General features: G+C 38.0%; 1 protein-coding gene across 1 annotated transcript in view; it reads right to left on the bottom strand.

Annotated features, from left to right (window-relative positions):
- Positions 1-9,310, bottom strand: part of LOC145999650 (putative inorganic phosphate cotransporter) — a 284,482-nt gene extending 275,172 nt beyond the window's left edge. Inside the window, exon 1 of the mRNA XM_083136778.1 lies at positions 9,078-9,310. Within this exon, the coding sequence (XP_082992904.1) occupies positions 9,078-9,225 (148 nt within the window). The 5' untranslated portion in view covers positions 9,226-9,310. The remainder of the gene's footprint in view (positions 1-9,077) is intronic.
- Between the last annotated feature and the right edge of the window lie 11,837 nt (positions 9,311-21,147).

Here is a 21,147-nt window from a genome sequence, read left to right on the forward strand (position 1 = left end):
TGAGACGAGCCGAGAATTGACTTGGCAACAATGAGCATGATTTGAATTCGTAATCAATTCAACGTACCCGTTTATCAGCAACATGATAGAAAGAACTGAAGTGGCTCGACAATCATGTTCTTGTCTTAGTTCTCAGTGACGCGTACACAATTACGAATAAGTGTATTGCTTGACGCTTTACAACTCCAAAACATTCAGAATTGCGATTGTCCATCATTATTATTACTTGTAACATTAAATATAGCCTAAGTTATCATACGGCAGGTATTTAAACGTGTAGTCCAGCCATGACAAGTCGTGGGGGTTGAATACAATACTAGTGCGTCCATTTCGATCTGCAGCCGAGAGATCGGGAGAAGCGTGGCGGGCGGGGCTGACGGAGATGCCGACATTTGCGGCCTGTAATGCCCGCTTATTTTTATAGACATATGCAGACATTTATATAAATATTGCAAAACGATCACTAACCTGTGTTATAACACGCAAAAGTTCTTCTGTAATTCATCCAAGTTCTGCTCTTATATACACAAATAAATACGCTATAGAAACGATGTTAAGAGCCACAGATAGAAAAGCATTTTAATCATGGTTTTGATCAGTAACGTCCTGCTTAAGTTTATATCCTTGAAAGAGTTTTGTGGCGATGGGAATCGTTTGGAGGTTTCGAATGTACAACACTGTATCAGGATTACACTGCAGACGAAACCGATAAAAGTGAATGGTTTTCGTGAGCTTCCTCGCAATCCGAAATATCCGAGCTCGAGTTTTTTGTTCCTTCGCGACTAGATGAAGACAGAGTTGTAAATATAGTGGCGAGCAATGTAAACCAAGAGCGTGTTAATTTCGTACTGTGCGCAAGAGTATTATTCTTGGTTACTTGCAGTTACTTGTTTGAGTTATGGTAGTGTGTATGTGTGACGTGTCAGTGAGACGATTGGAATGCCAGCCGCAAGATTCACGTTAGAACAAAGATTTTTTATGTATGACACGTACCTACGTGAAAACAAACTCGTGTAGAGACGTGTGTAGGTAATTTGTACAGAAATTCCCATGCGTTTCAACTCCACACAGAGATACGGTTAGACATCTTGTCCTTAAATTACGAGAAACTGTATCGTTAAATTTTAAAACACCTAAGCAAAAAACGACGGATTCTAACCGAAGCAAAACTCGATGATATTGGTGCAGCGTTAGAACGTTCTCCAAACAAACCTCTACGCCGTGTTTCACAAGAGGTGGGCGTGTCAAAATCATCGGCACATACAGTCACTAAGCTACTAAAATTAAAACCATACTCTTATAACACAGGTTAGTGCTCGTTCTGCACTATTTATATAAATGTCTGCATATGTCCATAAAAATAAGCGGGCATTTCAGGCCGCAAATGTCGGCATCTCCGTCAGTGCCGCCCGCCACGCTTCTCCCGATCTCTCGGCTGCAGATCGAAATGGACGCACGGTATTTAACAAACAGGTTGAACCATTAGGGTACGCAGAATTTTTTTTCTTTGAGGGGACAGGGATTGTAATGGTAGATATTACATAGCTGCGTGTTGGGGGGGAAGGGGACTAGATACACAATAACAATTTTGTAATTATCAATTTCAACCTTCGCTTTAACACTAACTTACCAGAAGAGGTGTTCAAAGTGTAAACATTTTTATAAAAAATTAAAAATAAATTTCAGTGTTTCCAATGTATAACGTTTATTCATAAAGTCATAAAGGTAATATATATATAAGGCAAAATTTTCGGATCTCCGGGTGGGGACTAGTTTGGGAGGTCCCTAGACTAAGGATAAGATCTACGTTAGGAATAAGGATATTAAATTAGGCACCTGGAATGTTCTGAGCCTGGGGCATTTCAGTGTACAGTTAATGAGATAGTTAAGTATAAATTAGATGTAGTAGCTGTCCAGGAAGTTAGGTGGCCAGGAGAAGGGAATTGTAAAACTAAAAAGTATACTTTTTCCTATGGTGGTACTGAAAATCATAATTTTGGAACAGGCTTTTTCATAAATAATAGAATTATCTCGGCTCTTAAAACGGTAGAATTTATTAATGATAGGATATCATATGCAGTTTTACAGGGTAGGTGGTGTAAAATTATTTTAATAAACATCCATGCACCAACGGAAGATAAAGATGATAATACTAAAGATGATTTTTATACAGAGTTAGAACAGGTCTTTGATAAATTTTCTCAGTATGATATGAAAATTCTGTTAGGTGACTGTAATGCACAGATAGGCAAAGAAGAGACATTTAAACCCACGATTGGTAAAGAAAGTCTTCATGAATTAAGTAATGAAAATGGTATAAGATTGATTACTTTTGCAACCTCAAAGAATTTAATTGTAAAAAGTACCACTTTTAAACATAAAGATATCCATAAATATACCTGGTCTTCTCCAGATGGTAAAACTCATAATCAGATAGATCATATTCTCATTGATAAGAGAAGGCATACTAGTATAATTGACGTTCGTACACATAGAGGTGCTGACTGTGCCAGTGACCATTATTTAGTAATTGCTAAATTAAGAGAAAGACTCTCAGTGATAAATCATAAGCAACAAAATCTAAAAGTTCTAAAATTTGATACACGAAAGTTTACTGATGAAAGAATTAAGAAAGATTACCAAATTAAACTGTCAAATAGATTTGATGTTTTGCAGGATTTAAATGATGATGAAAATATAAATGAAACAGACGTAAATAAGAATTGGGAGCACATACGTAATGCAATAGAATCAGCAGCTAAAGAAAGTATAGGGTACCATAAACCGAGAAAAAGTAAGCCATGGTTTGATCATGAATGTCATAATCTAATAGAAATAAGAAATCAGGCTAGACTTAGGTGGTTAAATAACTCTGATGATACAAATCTAAACAATTATAATAGAATAAAGCGAGAAGTTAACCGCACGTTTAGAAGTAAAAAAAGAGATTACTTGAAAAGCAAAATTAACGAAATTGAAACAAACAGCAAAAATAAAAATATCAGAGATTTATATAAAGGTGTAAATGAGTTTAGAAAGGGGTGGCAACCTAAAGTAAACTTGATAAAAGATAAAGACGGTGATTTTCTAGCTGACCCAAGCGATATTCTAAATAGATGGAAGAACTACTTTAATGACCTTTTAAATGTCCATGTAGGAGATAAATCAGAAGTGAATGAAGTACACACAGCAGAACCTTTAGTTCCAGAACCTAAGTTGACTGAAGTTAAAGATGCTATTAAACGGCTAAAGAATAACAAAGCACCTGGCATTGATTTAATACCAGCTCAGTTAATTAAATATGGTGGAAATTCGTTAATATGTCAAATTCATAAATTAATTTGTTTAATATGGAATAAAGAAGAAATCCCTCAACAGTGGAAAGAATCCATAATTGTTCCTGTGTTTAAAAAAGGTGATAAAATGAACTGCGATAATTACCGTGGAATTTCTCTACTCTCAACAACATATAAAATATTATCTAACATTCTTTTAACAAGACTAACCCCATATGCTAATGAAATTATAGGTGATTATCAATGTGGATTTAAACGTAACAGATCAACTACAGATCAAATTTTTCACATCAGACAGACACTTGAAAAAAAGTGGGAATATAATCAAAATGTCCATCAGCTGTTCATTGATTTCAAAAATGCACATGATTCGGTCAAAACAGATAAATTATATAATATATTAGTAGAGTTTGGAATACCTAAGAAGCTTGTTAGTATGATAAAAATATGCACCAGTGAGACAGAAAGTAAAATTCGTGTGGGTATTAATATGTCTGACGAATTTACTATTCATAATGGGTTAAAACAAGGAGATGCATTATCTCCACTGCTCTTTAATTTTGCCTTAGAATATGCTGTTAGGAAGGTAAAAGAAACTAAAGAAGGACTAAAATTAAATGGTGTGACTCAGTTGTTAGCATATGCAGATGATGTAGACTTAGTTGGGGATGATGTGAATACAATTAAGAATAATGCTAAAATATTTTTCAAAACTGCTAAAGAGATAGGTTTGGAAGAAACTAAATATATGCTTACAGACCGAAACCAAGTGTTAGGTAATAATCAAAATCTAATTATTGATAACAACTCGTTTGAACCAGTTTCCAAATTCAAATACTTAGGAGTAATATTAACAAATGAAAATTATATTAAAGAGGAAATAAAAAGTAGGCTTCATTCAGGAAATGCATTTTACTTCTCTCTTCATAAAGTTTTGTCTTCTCGTTTAATATCTAAGAAACTAAAAGTTAAAATATACAAAACAGTAATTTTGCCTGTAGTATTATATGGATGTGAAACTTGGTCCCTTACATTGAAAGAGGAACATAAATTGAGAGTATTTGAAAATAATATCCTTAGGAAAATCTTTGGACCTAAAAGGGATGAGGAGACAGGTGAGTGGAGAAGGTTACATAATTTAGAACTACATAATTTGTATTCATGTCCAGATATTATTAGAATAATTAAATCACGAAGACTTAGGTGGGCAGGTCATGTGGCGCGAATGGGAGAGGAAAGAGGAGTTTACAAGATTCTTGTTGGGAAACCTGATGGTAAGAGACCTGTAGGAAGACCAAGACGAAGATGGAGGGACAACGTTGAGATGGACCTAAGGGAAATCGGTAGGGATGGAAAAGAGTATATAGATCTTGCTCAAGATAGGGAAAAAATGGAAGGCCTGTGTTGCTGCAGCCATGAACCTTCGGGTTTAAGAAGGCTAGGGAGTTAGTTAGTTAGGCAAAATTTACATAGTGGGCCTATTAGCCTCCCTTGGGATGTGTGTTCCGACCTGACACTAATACAAATCATAGTGTAAAGTTGGTTGGTAATGATGGTAATTTTTGTAATTATTATAATTACTATACAACTGCACCTAGATAAACAAACAAATCATTGATACAAAATTAATATGGTTCTTTTGGGTTTAGTGAATGATAAAATATGTGTGTGGCACTCATGCAATAATTGGTTAATATTTTTTATTAATGATGGTAATGTTTGTAATTATTTTATAACTGCACCTGTATTAACAATGCAGAAAGCCGTGATTTAATAGCAAAGTAGTTTCTTGAATTGTAGTGGTAAGAAATGTGTGTGGCTCTGAGCACACTCTCCCCTCTCAGATAAATACGTTTCTTGTACGGTACGGGTAAGATAGATTTAAAAGTTGTTGAAGGGCAAATCGGTAATAAAGGGTTATTTTAGGGGGATACCATTATCGTTTTTCTCGAGTTCTTTGCTGCTATCATTTGAAATTTTTAATTTTATTAAAAGTCGGGGGAGGTTCGCCCCTTCTTTACGGCGTGCTGAACCATCAACTTAACTTAACAAGGGTTTATGTTAATGGACGACAAGAAGATCCTTCATGTTTGCAAATTAATGTAAAAATGAGGAAATCATTCTTATCTTCCAAACCTCTTATCTCAAAATGGGAGGGTGGGGGCGGATAAACCAATAACCAATATTTTGTTGGTAGAAAATGGTGCATTGTACCCGCATCAATATCATAAGTCAGAATGAAAACTATACTCTGTCCCAGATATCTCTGGAGCAAGGCACCGCATAGCGGCAGAGAATGGGAGGAAATCGAGTGTGCAAAGCGAATCAATCCTTTCCCGTTCATTGGTGGAGCCGCCTCGCGTCGCTACTTGCGCAGAGACTTATTTTCGTTCGCCTGCTACAGAGATACCCAGGACGGAGTGTACCAGTGTTTCATATTAAATGCAGAAATTAATATGTACGAATGTACGATCATTGCTGAATATTCTGTGGTATTTTAAAAAAGCTCGTATGAAGAGCTTCAAACCATCCTTGTTTCTCTTATCATAGCACAACGTTAATTTACGAGTACCTCTTAATGAATTCATTAAGCATTTCTTTCCAACCAATGAATGATCTCTCTAAAATTAAAATATAATTACCATAAATTTATAATTATGAAAATGTGGAGTTACGGAAACTCAAGATAAACTACATTTTTCTGAAAAAGAAAATACGGTTTACAAAATTTGTTTCCAACAAGTACGATACATTTCATTTTAAAATAAATTTCACTCGTTTTAATTCATATTCCTCAATTTTGTTCATTACTATTAAGATAAGGAACAGTGGTGCCATCTTATGTTACCATTCTAAAATAAACAACAACATCGCAATCCCAATAGCAACTGGGTTTTCAAGATGTATATATACATTTCAGTCACTATTCCTTAACATCAGAAATAGAACAAAATATTGAAGAAGAAACACATCAAGTCTCAAAGGTTACAAAATAACAACTATTTTCCAAACGGGAGTCACTTTCGGGCTTGGTAGGTACGCTCCTTTTTTTTTTTCAAAATATGTTACTGGAGAAACAATTACTCTATATTTGATTCAGTTGTCGAAATTAATGACATGCTTTCAAACCCCAACCTCTGCTCCTCTCAAAATCACGAATCATAGTGTAAATACTGTACTAGGAAGTTCTGGCCCAAATTATATCGTGACGTGCCATATCATTGTTTCTTTTCAACCACTGTTGTACTCAGAGGCGGGCTGATGGGGCTACAGCCCCTCTCGAAATTTGGCCAAAATCAAAATTTTGAAATGAAAGCAGTAAAGAACTCGGGAGACCCATCTGAAATAATCCTGCGTACGCCATTGTTTTAATTAACACAATTAAGCTAATTAACAGCCCCCACTGCCCTGCTGTAGATACAGCCCTGTCTGGTCAACCTACATACGTATGTTGGTCTTCCTAAGTTTGCATTCACAAATACCATGACACAATGTGTCATTGTGTAAAATTAGTGCCTAAGGTTCGTTTAACAGCAACAGGAAATTCCCCTCCCATTATCTGCTAAGGAAAACACCTTGGTGAACTTGAATAGCAAAGGTCACACGTGCTGATTTAGTGGTTGAGCTGTCAACCTGTCTGTTGTGAACAGAAGAAGCATTTTTCCCTTGTCACACGTGAATGACGTAACAACAGAAAAATGTACGTATTTAGGTGACGGGGACGAGTCATTGCTGTTGTGAAGGAAGTGTGTTTATATACATAAAGCAACGAAGGAGCCAGAAGGATTTTGATTCATTGGCGATGCTAAACTGGGACTCTTGGACTTCTGAGAATATTAGTGTAACACCTTTAACACTCCACTCCCCCCATCTATTTTGTTATTTTGTTGTAACCCTTTTCTTTGCTGTTCAGTCCACTTTATGCACCGATGACATAATAGGGAACGCTCCCGGGTTAAAATCCAGGGGCGTCGCGACCGGGGAAGGGGGACGGGTACTCTATTTCACCGCGAAATAGTCTTACCCACCCTGCACGCCTAAAGAGTCTACGTAAAAAAATGAGAATCATTTACAGTAGATGAATCAAACGCAAAGAGACAGAAAGAAAAGATGAAAGCTGAACGAAAGATAGAGCTAAAGGAGAGAGAAACAAAGTGGAGATCGGAAAAGATAGAGAAATAGAGAGAGAGAGAGAGAGAGAGAGAGAGAGAGAGAGAGAGAACCAGAGAAATAAGGATAAAAAAGATTAACTAAAAAAGGGGAAAATCAATAAATGGAGAAACACACACGCACAGGAGGAAAGAAATAATCAGAGAACTAAGATAGAAAAGGCAAGGAAGTAGGTGAGAGACAAAAACAATCAGAAACGATAATAGAAAGAGATGAGAAAGGAGGAGAGAGAGAACCAGAGGAATAAAGATAGGAAAGGTAAAAAAAGGAAGAAATAAAGAAACGGTAAAACGAAGAGAGAGAGTGTGAAGGAGGTGAGAGAGAGACTAAAGGAAGCATGGAGAAATAAGGAAGTGGAGAAACGAAAAGGCAGACAGACAGAGAAGAGAGGGAGAAAGATACAGAGAGAGACCAGGGACCTAAATATAGGAAATATAGAAACAAAGGGAGAAATACAGAGATTTAGAAAGAGTGGAGCAAAGAGAAACAGCCAAAGAAAGAAAGACATGAAAAAGGAGGACGAAAAAGTAAAATAAAGAGAATCAGTGAAAGAAGTATAGAGAGAAACATACGTAGATAAAACGAAAGAGATACAGAAACAGATGAAAGACAGTAAAAAGGGAAGGAAGAATGGAAATATGGAAAGAGAATAAGAAAGAAACAGAGAAGAAACAAAAGGAGCCTGAACTCATAATCTGAGCCCAAATGAAAATAATACCTCCATTATCTTCGAGTTCTAAGAGACTGGTGAGGTAAGCCTCGCTGGAGAAATTGTCTAGCAGACTCTAGAATCATGCACTCATAAAGGACCTACGCAATATTTACTAAATAGAGATATTTATGGGCGCCCAGAACCGCAGGTTTTACTAACCCTGGAAAAATGGAATTTGTTGCTGAGTCCAGTCCAGCCCCAACTAGGACATTCCAGTAGGAAATTCGGCTCTGTCGGCCTTAACACATAGGAAAGGAAGTACATCAGAAGTCACGTGGTTTTTGTTTATATTAACTTCGATCTTGACATGGATGAAGTATAGTCGAAATGGTTAAAGTACGAAAGCGCACAACGTAAACACATGATAAACTCAAAAGGAACAAGACGGAAATGGGACAACAGTGAACAGAATAAACACGAGTGAACAAGCGCGAAAGTATTAAACAGGAAACAGATTATACGCGAACGGAATAATCACGAAAATTTAAGCGCGAAATGGAATAATCGCGAAAGTGATTGCAGCAAAACGGATTAAGCGTGAAACCAAATTTGACGACCCGACTAAACGCGAAAGGAACAACCGCCAACAGGATTAAGCGCGAAACCAAAGTTCAACACCGTAATAAGCGCGATAGAAATTAGAGCGAAATGGACGAACCGCGAGAGGAAAAACCGCGAACCGGATTAAGTGCGAGAATTTCACTTTCGCTCTTATTGTCAACCGAAATAATAAACTGAAAATTGGAAATCGTCGTCGCACTTAATCGGAAGTGTTTAGAAGTGAAAAAGAATCCGGTGGTCCTCTGTCGCAGGTCCTCACTGAGAGAAAGGTCTTTAAATACAATCTGAACAAGTTTCGAACCCACAACCTCACGAGCACTCAAACAACGAAACAGTACCTTTCGGCTTGTCAATTTCCTCCTCTGGTACCTCCTGTATATGGACGCTGGTCCTCCTGGCCATCTCTTCCATCTGGGTGCTGGCTCTCTTGGCCAATCCGCGGCCACCCTGAACGGCCATCCTGGCGTTGAAAGTCTTCCCGACCATCCTCCGAACCTTCCACTAGCACCACCTCAGAAGTCGCACTGAGCACTTGGAGCTCGTCATACCGATCGAGTGGCGTCAACCACCAAATGCCTTTCCTATTGTTCTCCGCCAATCGGCTCTGCTTGCTGACTTGTTATCGTTTTGTTCCGAGCTTGAAGGCCAAATGAGACAATCGCAGGGTGTAATAAAGAACGGACAATGAAAACAGAAGGGTAATTCCTAAAAACAATATTGTCAGTTGCAATTCAGAAATTTCAAGACGATAGAACTGCTCATGGTGACGTAACAGGAATCCGATTGCGTAATATTACATTCTTCCATTTGTAACCACAAAGGGAGATTTTTGTAGGGAGGGTCGATATAAATTGAATAGTAGAATTACAGGACGATTTATAAAATTTCGCCCCTTAGTCTATCCTTTTGTTTTGGACAGGGTTGTTAAAGGTCCAGGAACCCATAAATTTCTAATGGGTTCTATTCTGCAGGACCGGAATGATTTTATCTCGCACAATTTATATTCGGTTCAAGTTGCGTATTGTTTCTTTGAAAAAAGGGCTCCTGGAACGAATTTAAATTGATCCAAAAAAAGGTTCCTGGACCGTATTTAAATTCATCCAGGAAATAAGGTTCCTGAACCGTATTTAAATTCATCCGGAGTAAAATGTTCCTGGACCGTATTTAAATTCATCCGGAGGAAAATGTTCCTGGACCGTATTTAAATTCATCCGGAGGAAAATGTTCCTGGACCGTATTTAAATTCATCGGGAAATAAGGTTCCTGGACCGTATTTAAATTCATCCGGGAAATAAGGTTCCTGGACCGTATTTAAATTCATCCGGGGGAAAATGTTCCTGGACCGTATTTAAATTCATCCGGGAAATAAGGTTCCTGGACCGTATTTAAATTCATCCAGGAAATAAGGTTCCTGTACCGTATTTAAATTCATCCGAAGGAAAATGTTCCTGGACCGTATTTAAATTCATCCGGAGTAAAATGTTCCTGGACCGTATTTAAATTCATCGGGAAATAAGGTTCCTGGACCGTATTTAAATTCATCCGGGAAATAAGGTTCCTGAACCGTATTTAAATTCATCCGGGGGAAAATGTTCCTGGACCGTATTTAAATTCATCCGGGAAATAAGGTTCCTGGACCGTATTTAAATTCATCCGGGGGAAAATGTTCCTGGACCGTATTTAAATTCATCCGGAGGAAAATGTTCCTGGACCGTATTTAAATTCATCGGGAAATAAGGTTCCTGGACCGTATTTAAATTCATCCGGGAAATAAGGTTCCTGGACCGTATTTAAATTCATCCGGGGGAAAATGTTCCTGGACCGTATTTAAATTCATCCGGGAAATAAGGTTCCTGGACCGTATTTAAATTCATCCGGGGGAAAATGTTCCTGGACCGTATTTAAATTCATCCGGGAAATAAGATTACTGGACCGTATTTAAATTCATCCGGGAAATAAGATTACTGGACCGTATTTAAATTCATCCGGGAAATAAGATTACTGGACCGTATTTAAATTCATCCAGGAAATAAGATTCCTGGACCGTATTTAAATTCATCCGGGAAATAATGTTCCTGGACCGTATTTAAATTCATCCGGAGTAAAATGTTCCTGGACCGTATTTAAATTCATCGGGAAATAAGGTTCCTGGACCGTATTTAAATTCATCCGGAGGAAAATGTTCCTGGACCGTATTTAAATTCATCCGGGAAATAAGGTTCCTGTACCGTATTTAAATTCATCCGGTGGAAAATGTTCCTGGACCGTATTTAAATTCATCCGGAGTAAAATGTTCCTGGACCGTATTTAAATTCATCGGGAAATAAGGTTCCTGGACCGTATTTAAATTCATCCGGGAAATAAGGTTCCTGAACCGTATTTAAATTCATCCGGGGGAAAATGTTCCTGGACCGTATTTAAATTCATCCGGGAAATAAGGTTCCTGGACCGTATTTAAATCCATCCAGGAAATAAGGTTCCTGTACCGTATTTAAATTCATCCCGAGGAAAATGTTCCTGGACCGTATTTAAATTCATCCGGAAAATAAGATTCCTGGACCGTATTTAAATTCATCCGGTGGAAAAGGTTCCTGGACCGTATTTAAATTCATCCTGGGGAAAATGTTCCTGGACCGTATTTAAATTCATCCGGGAAATAAGATTACTAGACCGTATTTAAATTCATCCGGGAAATAACATTATTGGACCGTATTTAAATTCATCCGGGAAATAAGATTCCTGAACCGTATTTATATTCATCCGGGAAATAAGATTCCTGGACCGTATTTAAATTCATCCGGGAAATAAGGTTCCTGGACCGTATTTAAATTCATCCGGCAGAAAATGTTCCTGGACCGTATTTAAATTCATCCGGGAAATAAGGTTCCTGGACCGTATTTAAATTCATCCAGGAAATAAGGTTCCTGGACCGTATTTAAATTCATCCGGGGGAAAATGTTCCTGGACCGTATTTAAATTCATCCGGGAAATAAGATTCCTGGACCGTATTTAAATTCATCCGGGAAATAAGATTACTGGACCGTATTTAAATTCATCCTGGAAATAAGGTTCCTGGACCGTATTTAAATTCATCCGGTGGAAAAGGTTCCTGGACCGTATTTAAATTCATCCGGGAAATAAGGTTCCTGGACCGTATTTAAATTCATCCAGGAAATAAGGTTCCTGGACCGTATTTAAATTCATCCGGGGGAAAATGTTCCTGGACCGTATTTAAATTCATCCGGGAAATAAGGTTCCTAGACCGTATTTAAATTCATCCGGGGGAAAAGTTTCCTGGACCGTATTTAAATTCATCCGGAGTAAAATGTTCCTGGACCGTATTTAAATTCAACGGGAAATAAGGTTCCTGGACCGTATTTAAATTCATCCGGGAAAAAAGGTTCCTGGACCGTATTTAAATTCATCCGGGGGAAAATGTTCCTGGACCGTATTTAAATTCATCCGGGAAATAAGGTTCCTGGACCGTATTTAAATTCATCCGGGGGAAAATGTTCCTGGACCGTATTTAAATTCATCCGGGAAATAAGGTTCCTGGACCGTATTTAAATTCATCCGGGGGAAAATGTTCCTGGACCGTATTTAAATTCATCCGGGAAATAAGATTCCTGGACCGTATTTAAATTCATCCGGGAAATAAGGTTCCTGGACCGTATTTAAATTCATCCGGAAAATAAGATTCCTGGACCGTATTTAAATTCATCCGGTGGAAAAGGTTCCTGGACCGTATTTAAATTCATCCTGGGGAAAATGTTCCTGGACCGTATTTAAATTCATCCGGGAAATAAGATTACTAGACCGTATTTAAATTCATCCGGGAAATAACATTATTGGACCGTATTTAAATTCATCCGGGAAATAAGATTCCTGAACCGTATTTATATTCATCCGGGAAATAAGATTCCTGGACCGTATTTAAATTCATCCGGGAAATAAGGTTCCTGGACCGTATTTAAATTCATCCGGCAGAAAATGTTCCTGGACCGTATTTAAATTCATCCGGGAAATAAGGTTCCTGGACCGTATTTAAATTCATCCAGGAAATAAGGTTCCTGGACCGTATTTAAATTCATCCGGGGGAAAATGTTCCTGGACCGTATTTAAATTCATCCGGGAAATAAGATTCCTGGACCGTATTTAAATTCATCCGGGAAATAAGATTACTGGACCGTATTTAAATTCATCCTGGAAATAAGGTTCCTGGACCGTATTTAAATTCATCCGGTGGAAAAGGTTCCTGGACCGTATTTAAATTCATCCGGGAAATAAGGTTCCTGGACCGTATTTAAATTCATCCAGGAAATAAGGTTCCTGGACCGTATTTAAATTCATCCGGGGGAAAATGTTCCTGGACCGTATTTAAATTCATCCGGGAAATAAGGTTCCTAGACCGTATTTAAATTCATCCGGGGGAAAAGTTTCCTGGACCGTATTTAAATTCATCCGGAGTAAAATGTTCCTGGACCGTATTTAAATTCAACGGGAAATAAGGTTCCTGGACCGTATTTAAATTCATCCGGGAAATAAGGTTCCTGGACCGTATTTAAATTCATCCGGGGGAAAATGTTCCTGGACCGTATTTAAATTCATCCGGGAAATAAGGTTACTGGACCGTATTTAAATTCATCCGGGAAATAAGATTACTGGACCGTATTTAAATTCATCCGGGAAATAAGATTACTGGACCGTATTTAAATTCATCCGGGAAATAAGGTTCCTGGACCGTATTTAAATTCATCCGGGAAATAAGGTTCCTGAACCGTATTTAAATTCATCCGGGGGAAAATGTTCCTGGACCGTATTTAAATTCATCCGGGAAATAAGGTTCCTGGACCGTATTTAAATTCATCCGGGGGAAAATGCTCCTGGACCGTATTTAAATTCATCCGGGAAATAAGATTACTGGACTGTATTTAAATTCATCCGGGAAATAAGATTACTGGACCGTATTTAAATTCATCCGGGAAATAAGGTTCCTGGACCGTATTTAAATTCATCCGGAGGAAAATGTTCCTGGACCGTATTTAAATTCATCCGGAGTAAAATGTTCCTGGACCGTATTTAAATTCATCGGGAAATAAGGTTCCTGGACCGTATTTAAATTCATCCGGGAAATAAGGTTCCTGAACCGTATTTAAATTCATCCGGGGGAAAATGTTCCTGGACCGTATTTAAATTCATCCGGGAAATAAGGTTCCTGGACCGTATTTAAATTCATCCGGGGGAAAATGTTCCTGGACCGTATTTAAATTCATCCGGGAAATAAGGTTCCTGGACCGTATTTAAATTCATCCGGGGGAAAATGTTCCTGGACCGTATTTAAATTCATCCGGGAAATAAGATTACTGGACCGTATTTAAATTCATCCGGGAAATAAGATTACTGGACCGTATTTAAATTCATCCGGGAAATAAGATTACTGGACCGTATTTAAATTCATCCAGGAAATAAGATTCCTGGACCGTATTTAAATTCATCCGGGAAATAATGTTCCTGGACCGTATTTAAATTCATCCGGAGTAAAATGTTCCTGGACCGTATTTAAATTCATCGGGAAATAAGGTTCCTGGACCGTATTTAAATTCATCCGGAGGAAAATGTTCCTGGACCGTATTTAAATTCATCCGGGAAATAAGGTTCCTGTACCGTATTTAAATTCATCCGGTGGAAAATGTTCCTGGACCGTATTTAAATTCATCCGGAGTAAAATGTTCCTGGACCGTATTTAAATTCATCGGGAAATAAGGTTCCTGGACCGTATTTAAATTCATCCGGGAAATAAGGTTCCTGAACCGTATTTAAATTCATCCGGGGGAAAATGTTCCTGGACCGTATTTAAATTCATCCGGGAAATAAGGTTCCTGGACCGTATTTAAATCCATCCAGGAAATAAGGTTCCTGTACCGTATTTAAATTCATCCCGAGGAAAATGTTCCTGGACCGTATTTAAATTCATCCGGAGTAAAATGTTCCTGGACCGTATTTAAATTCATCGGGAAATAAGGTTCCTGGACCGTATTTAAATTCATCCGGGAAATAAGGTTCCTGAACCGTATTTAAATTCATCCGGGGGAAAATGTTCCTGGACCGTATTTAAATTCATCCGGGAAATAAGGTTCCTGGACCGTATTTAAATTCATCCGGGGGAAAATGTTCCTGGACCGTATTTAAATTCATCCGGGAAATAAGGTTCCTGAACCGTATTTAAATTCATCCGGGGGGAAATGTTCCTGGACCGTATTTAAATTCATCCGGGAAATAAGGTTCCTGGACCGTATTTAAATTCATGGGGGGGAAAATGTTCCTGGACCGTATTTAAATTCATCCGGGAAATAAGATTACTGGATCGTATTTAAATTCATCCGGGAAATAAGATTACTGGACCGTATTTAAATTCATCCGGGAAATAAGATTACTGGACCGCATTTAAATTCATCCGGTGGAAAATGTTCCTGGACCGTATTTAAATTCATCCGGGAAATAAGATTCCTGGACCGTATTTAAATTCATCCGGTGGAAAATGTTCCTGGACCGTATTTAAATTCATCCGGGAAATAAGATTCCTGGACCGTATTTAAATTCATCCGGGAAATAAGGTTCCTGGACCGTATTTAAATTCATCCGGAAAATAAGATTCCTGGACCGTATTTAAATTCATCCGGTGGAAAAGGTTCCTGGACCGTATTTAAATTCATCCTGGGGAAAATGTTCCTGGACCGTATTTAAATTCATCCGGGAAATAAGATTACTAGACCGTATTTAAATTCATCCGGGAAATAACATTATTGGACCGTATTTAAATTCATCCGGGAAATAAGATTCCTGGACCGTATTTATATTCATCCGGGAAATAAGATTCCTGGACCGTATTTAAATTCATCCGGGAAATAAGGTTCCTGGACCGTATTTAAATTCATCCGGCGGAAAATGTTCCTGGACCGTATTTAAATTCATCCGGGAAATAAGGTTCCTGGACCGTATTTAAATTCATCCGGGAAATAAGGTTCCTGGACCGTATTTAAATTCATCCGGGAAATAAGGTTCCTGGACCGTATTTAAATTCATCCGGGGGAAAATGTTCCTGGACCGTATTTAAATTCATCCGGGAAATAAGATTCCTGGACCGTATTTATATTCATCCGGGAAATAAGATTACTGGACCGTATTTAAATTCATCCGGGAAATAAGGTTCCTGGACCGTATTTAAATTCATCCGGGAAATAAGGTTCCTGGACCGTATTTAAATTCATCCGGAAAATAAGATTCCTGGACCGTATTTAAATTCATCCGGTGGAAAAGGTTCCTGGACCGTATTTAAATTCATCCGGGAAATAAGGTTCCTGGACCGTATTTAAATTCATCCAGGAAATAAGGTTCCTGGACCGTATTTAAATTGAGTCGGAAGAAAATGTCCCTGTACCGTATTTAAAATGAGTCGGATAAAAAAACGTGGACCGAATTTAAATTCAGTCTGAAAAACGGTTCCTGGGCCGTATTAAAATTGGTCTGGTAGAAACGTTTCTGGACCGAATTGAAATACTTTACAGAAAAATAAAGGTTCTTTACGGTCCAGAACCCATTTACGGTCGCTGATTTTCTCTCCTGGACCGGAATTGAATTTATTTAAAATTCCTGGACTTTAACAATCCTGGTTTTGGCCTCTGCCGACGTCATCATCATCGACTGACCGAAGAAACAAGTGTCGCTTGCTGTGTGTCACTTGCAGCTTATCTCTTCGGTGTGAAACTCTCGAGTTGCGTGTCGCTTCGGTGTAAAATATCCCTAAGAGGTGCAAGGGTGCCAAAACCTCAGGCCACGCAGCAATATGATTCGTAGGGCACTCCGATTACCAGGATTGCTGATATCAGATGGGATCCCCCCCCCCCCAGCAATAGCCCTATGTAGATCGACTCTGGCTTTCACCGAGACTCTAATAATGGATAACCGGGGTGTGGGGTTGGTGTAAAGGCGGTCGGAGATTGGTTCTGCTCACATTTCCTCCACAAATGACAGAGATTGTAAGAAAAACTCAATATGCTGACCAAGGCAGAAAATTATTTTATTATAAAACATAAACTAAACGTAACGTTTCAACCTTCTAGTGAGGTGTTCTTCAGACTCTGTAGCAAGTACAACTGAAACAAGGTACAAAACAGGACGACAAATATACACAAAAATTACTCCCATCCAGACACAAGACTATTAGAAAGTTGTTTTCCTCGAACATTCCAGCAGGTGGCCTTATCTTGTCAACTGTACTTTCACCTGACAGGCGATGTAGCTAAACATATTTTTCAATTGGAAGGTGGTTGGACTCTTTATCTCAACCTCTTTTCCTTTCTTTCTTCATTCTTCTTTCATCTTCTCTCCTCTTTCCCTCTTGCCCTTTCCACTCTTTCTAACACCTTCTTTCAGCCCAGCACTGGCTGAATTGGTTATGAATGAATGGGAAAAGAAAGTGGTCGAAAAAGGAGGTGACAAAATAATTCTGTTTTGCAGATATGTGGAAGATTGTTTTGGCATATGGAAGGGAACAAAGAGGCAGCTCGACATATTTGCCAAAGAAATACAAGATGTAGAAAGAGGGATATTATTGGAACTCGAAATAGAAGAAGAAGACAAGATAAGCTACCCAGATATATTGATGAAAAGGAAGAGAGGACAAGAAATTGAAACCGCTTGGCATCAGAAGAAGTGTGCAGCAGAGGTATTCTGCCACAAAAGAAGTGAGGTAAGTGAGGTGACAAAAATAAATTTTATAAAGAATATGGAGGACAGAATCAAGAAAATATGCACGAAAGAATGTGAAAAAGAAGGCAAAATAAATAGCCTATGGAAACGGCTGGAAAAGAATGGCTACGAGAAGGAGGACAGATTGGACATAAACAGAAGAAGGAAGAAAAGTGGCAGTGGAGAATTGGAAGAGAAGAAAAAAGAGGAAGGGAAGAAAAAGAGAGGAGGTTAGGAATAAGGAGTATGGGGAAGACCAGAGAAAATATATGCAAAGTGCTTAGGAAAGCGGGCATTAAAACTTACAGGAAGGGAGGGAGAAGCATCTTAAGAATAGCAAAGAATTCAAACAAGAAAAATCAAAACAGAGAAGAGGAAGGGATTACCTACGAAGTGAAATGTAAAGAATGTCAGAGTGTGTACATAGGAGAAATGAAAAAGAGGTTGAAAGACAGATTGAAACAACATAGGAATGATGTACGACTTAAGAGAGAGAGAAATGCGATATTTAAACACACGAGAGAAACAGGACATGACATAGAGTGGGATGAGGCTAAGCAGATAGGAAGGGTGAGGATAATACTAGTGAGAAAATGGAAGGAGGCCAAGGAAATAGAGAAGAAAAGTGAAGAAGACAGAATGAACTGGAATGGGGTGACTGAAGATAAACAAAGAATGGAAGAAGGTGTTAGAAAGAGTGGAAAGGACAAGACAGAAAGAGGAGAGAAGAAGGAAGAAGAATGAAGAAAGAAAGGAAAAACGAGCGTGAGATAAAGAGTCCAACCACCTTCCAGATTAAAGAAAATGTTTAGCTACATCGCCTGTCAGGTGAAAGTACAGTTGACAAGAGAAGGCCACCTCCTGGAATGTTTCAGGAAAACAACTTTCTAATAGTCTTGTGTCTGGATGGGGAGTAATTTTTCTGTGTACATATCGTCCTGTTTTGTACCTTGTTTCAGTTGTATTTGGTGCAGAGTCTGAAGAAGACCTTGCTAGAATGTTGAAACGTTACGTTTAGTTTATGTTTTATAAGAAAATTATTTTCTGCCTTGGTCAGCATATTAAGTTTTTCATATCATGGAAACAAGACTTAATGGTGTTATAATTAGAGATTATAAATGTGTGGCGTCCTACGTACACATTCTCCCACATGCATACACGCAATTTTACAATGCGCAGTGCGTAGTTATTCCTTAAATGTATCAAATTTATTAAATACGTACAACATTTAATTTTATGATTAGTTGAGCTGAATAATTGTGAAAATAAGATAATTATGACTTTGATACTTCATGTGAAGCTTTTCTATATACAGGGTGGCTCAATAAGTCACTTAATACCCTCAGTACAAGGCCACTTCGGCATGGAATTTGAAATTGGCGATTACCAATCGTTATCTGGCCAAGGGGGAACCACATTGACGCCACCCATACGGTCGGCGGCCATCTTGATGTCCGCCATCTTGAATTCAACTTCAGAATTTTAAATGGGAAGGGGGTCGTGCGACATATCAAAATGGGCTAGAATTTCAAGAGAAATGCAATGGTGAAGGTTTTTTCGACGTATCTTTAACCCGTAAAAAGTTATGACTGAATTCTTGTACCAATTTGCTCCTTTTCGAGGTGTTAGAAAAATGCCTTAAAATTTGTTTAGCGCTTCGGTAATGCATCGAGATCAAAGTGACGTCTATGGAGAGACGTTCGCATGCCATTGCACATTATTTTAATCGGATACATCCATGAAGAGCTGTGCATTATGAATGGTTGTCGCGAACAATTTACAGTGTGACGCTTCCATTGAATTAAAAGTCCTTCACAGTGACAAGGCTAATGTTTATGTTCATAAGGAAGTTTATAAACAGAATATGTGACCCTTGTCATCTGATAACTAACTTTGGACAAAAACTGGTTCATAACGTTGCCATAAGTGTTCTGCTGTTCTTCCCTATTGAAAAAAAAAACTCTGTAAAAAGTACCTTCTTACATAAGCAAGGATGAAAAAAACTGTTTATTTAACAAATCCAAAGTAACCCTAAGCATTTAATTTTCCGTTGATGGAAAATTGACTAACCAATCGTGTTCCACACAGCACGCCACACCATTAACTTACCAACACTAACCATTCAGCTTTGATCTGTCGAAAATGGGTTATCAGATAAAAATCATCGAATATTCTGTTTATGAACTTCCTTATGAACATAAACATTAGCCTTGTCACTGTGAAGGACTTTTAATTCAATGGAAGCGTCACACTGTAAATTGTTCGCGACAACCATTCATAATGCACAGCTCTTCATGGATGTATCCGATTAAAATAATGTGCAATGGCATGCGAACGTCTCTCCATAGACGTCACTTTGATCTCGATGCATTACCGAAGCGCTAAACAAATTTTAAGGCATTTTTCTAACACCTCGAAAAGGAGCAAATTGGTACAAGAATTCAGTCATAACGTTTTACTGGTTAAAGATACGTCGAAAAAACCTTCACCATTGCATTTCTCGTAAAATTCTAGCAGATTTTGATATGTTGCACGACCCCCTTCCCATTTAAAATTCTGAAGTTGAATTCAAGATGGCGGACATCAAGATGGCCGCCGACCGTGTGGGTGGCGTCAATGTGGTTCCCCCTTGGCCAGATAACGATTGGTAATCGCCAATTTCAAATTCCATGCCGCAGTGGCCTTGTACTGAGGGTGTTAAGTGACTTATTGAGCCACCCTGTATCTACAGGGTGTCGCAAAACTCTTTCAACAACGCTTGGGTGCTGGTAGATATCATTAAAACAAGTAACTTTTCCCCATAAAGTTTACCTCGAAAGCGCTTAGTTTCTGCGCTATAAGCGCTTAAAATCTATCCTGTACGTATGCATCCGAACATAGCAAAAGCTTGCTCTGACATAACTACCAGGGGCGCGTGGCAGGGTTGCCACTTGCGTTCCTCGTTAAGAGAGACTACTTGAAAACAACAACTTGGGAGTCTTGCCTGAGCAAAATCCAAAACATTAATGATACTTGCGATGTTGTAAGAAGCATTGACAGTATTTATAAACTGACCAAGACAAATAATGAGTAAGTAATCTTGAATTTCGGTCTGCCCACCCTGTATACCGGTGTTAAAAAATATTATTATCCTTTTAATCTTTATGTTCAGGCAAGGCTATCCACTGGATCAACAGCCTAAAGTGGGCTTTGAAGCTATACAATTATGTTTTGTGAAATTATAAAATCACATATAAATATGAAGGTAGTATCATCAAATATAATATGTATTGACTTTTAATAAACGATTTACAGTCAAGTATCCATCACTAGAATGATTGTTTGTGAGCAGAACTTTATCATCAGTTTGATTGACATTAGCAAGGCAGATAAAACAAATACTTGCGAAAACTAATTTTAATTAAGAAAAAAACATTCTACTGATATTGCCATATTGGCTACTAGAGGACAGTAGAATTACATAGACAATGATATTCTCTATCAATAAAACAAAGTATGTTTTTATAAATATATATTTGAAGAAGAATTTATAGATATAGACTTCCTTAAGAATGTAGAACGAAATTTCAAAATTAATGAGAGAAAATTGCACAATTAAAAATATAAAGTTATACTATATTAATAGTTTCCATAAATTACAAGTTAATCTCAATGATTGAA

This window comes from Lepisma saccharinum, chromosome 15 (genome assembly GCF_977018435.1).
Source record: "Lepisma saccharinum chromosome 15, izLepSacc3.1, whole genome shotgun sequence".
NCBI classification, from domain to species: Eukaryota; Metazoa; Arthropoda; class Insecta; order Zygentoma; family Lepismatidae; genus Lepisma; species Lepisma saccharinum.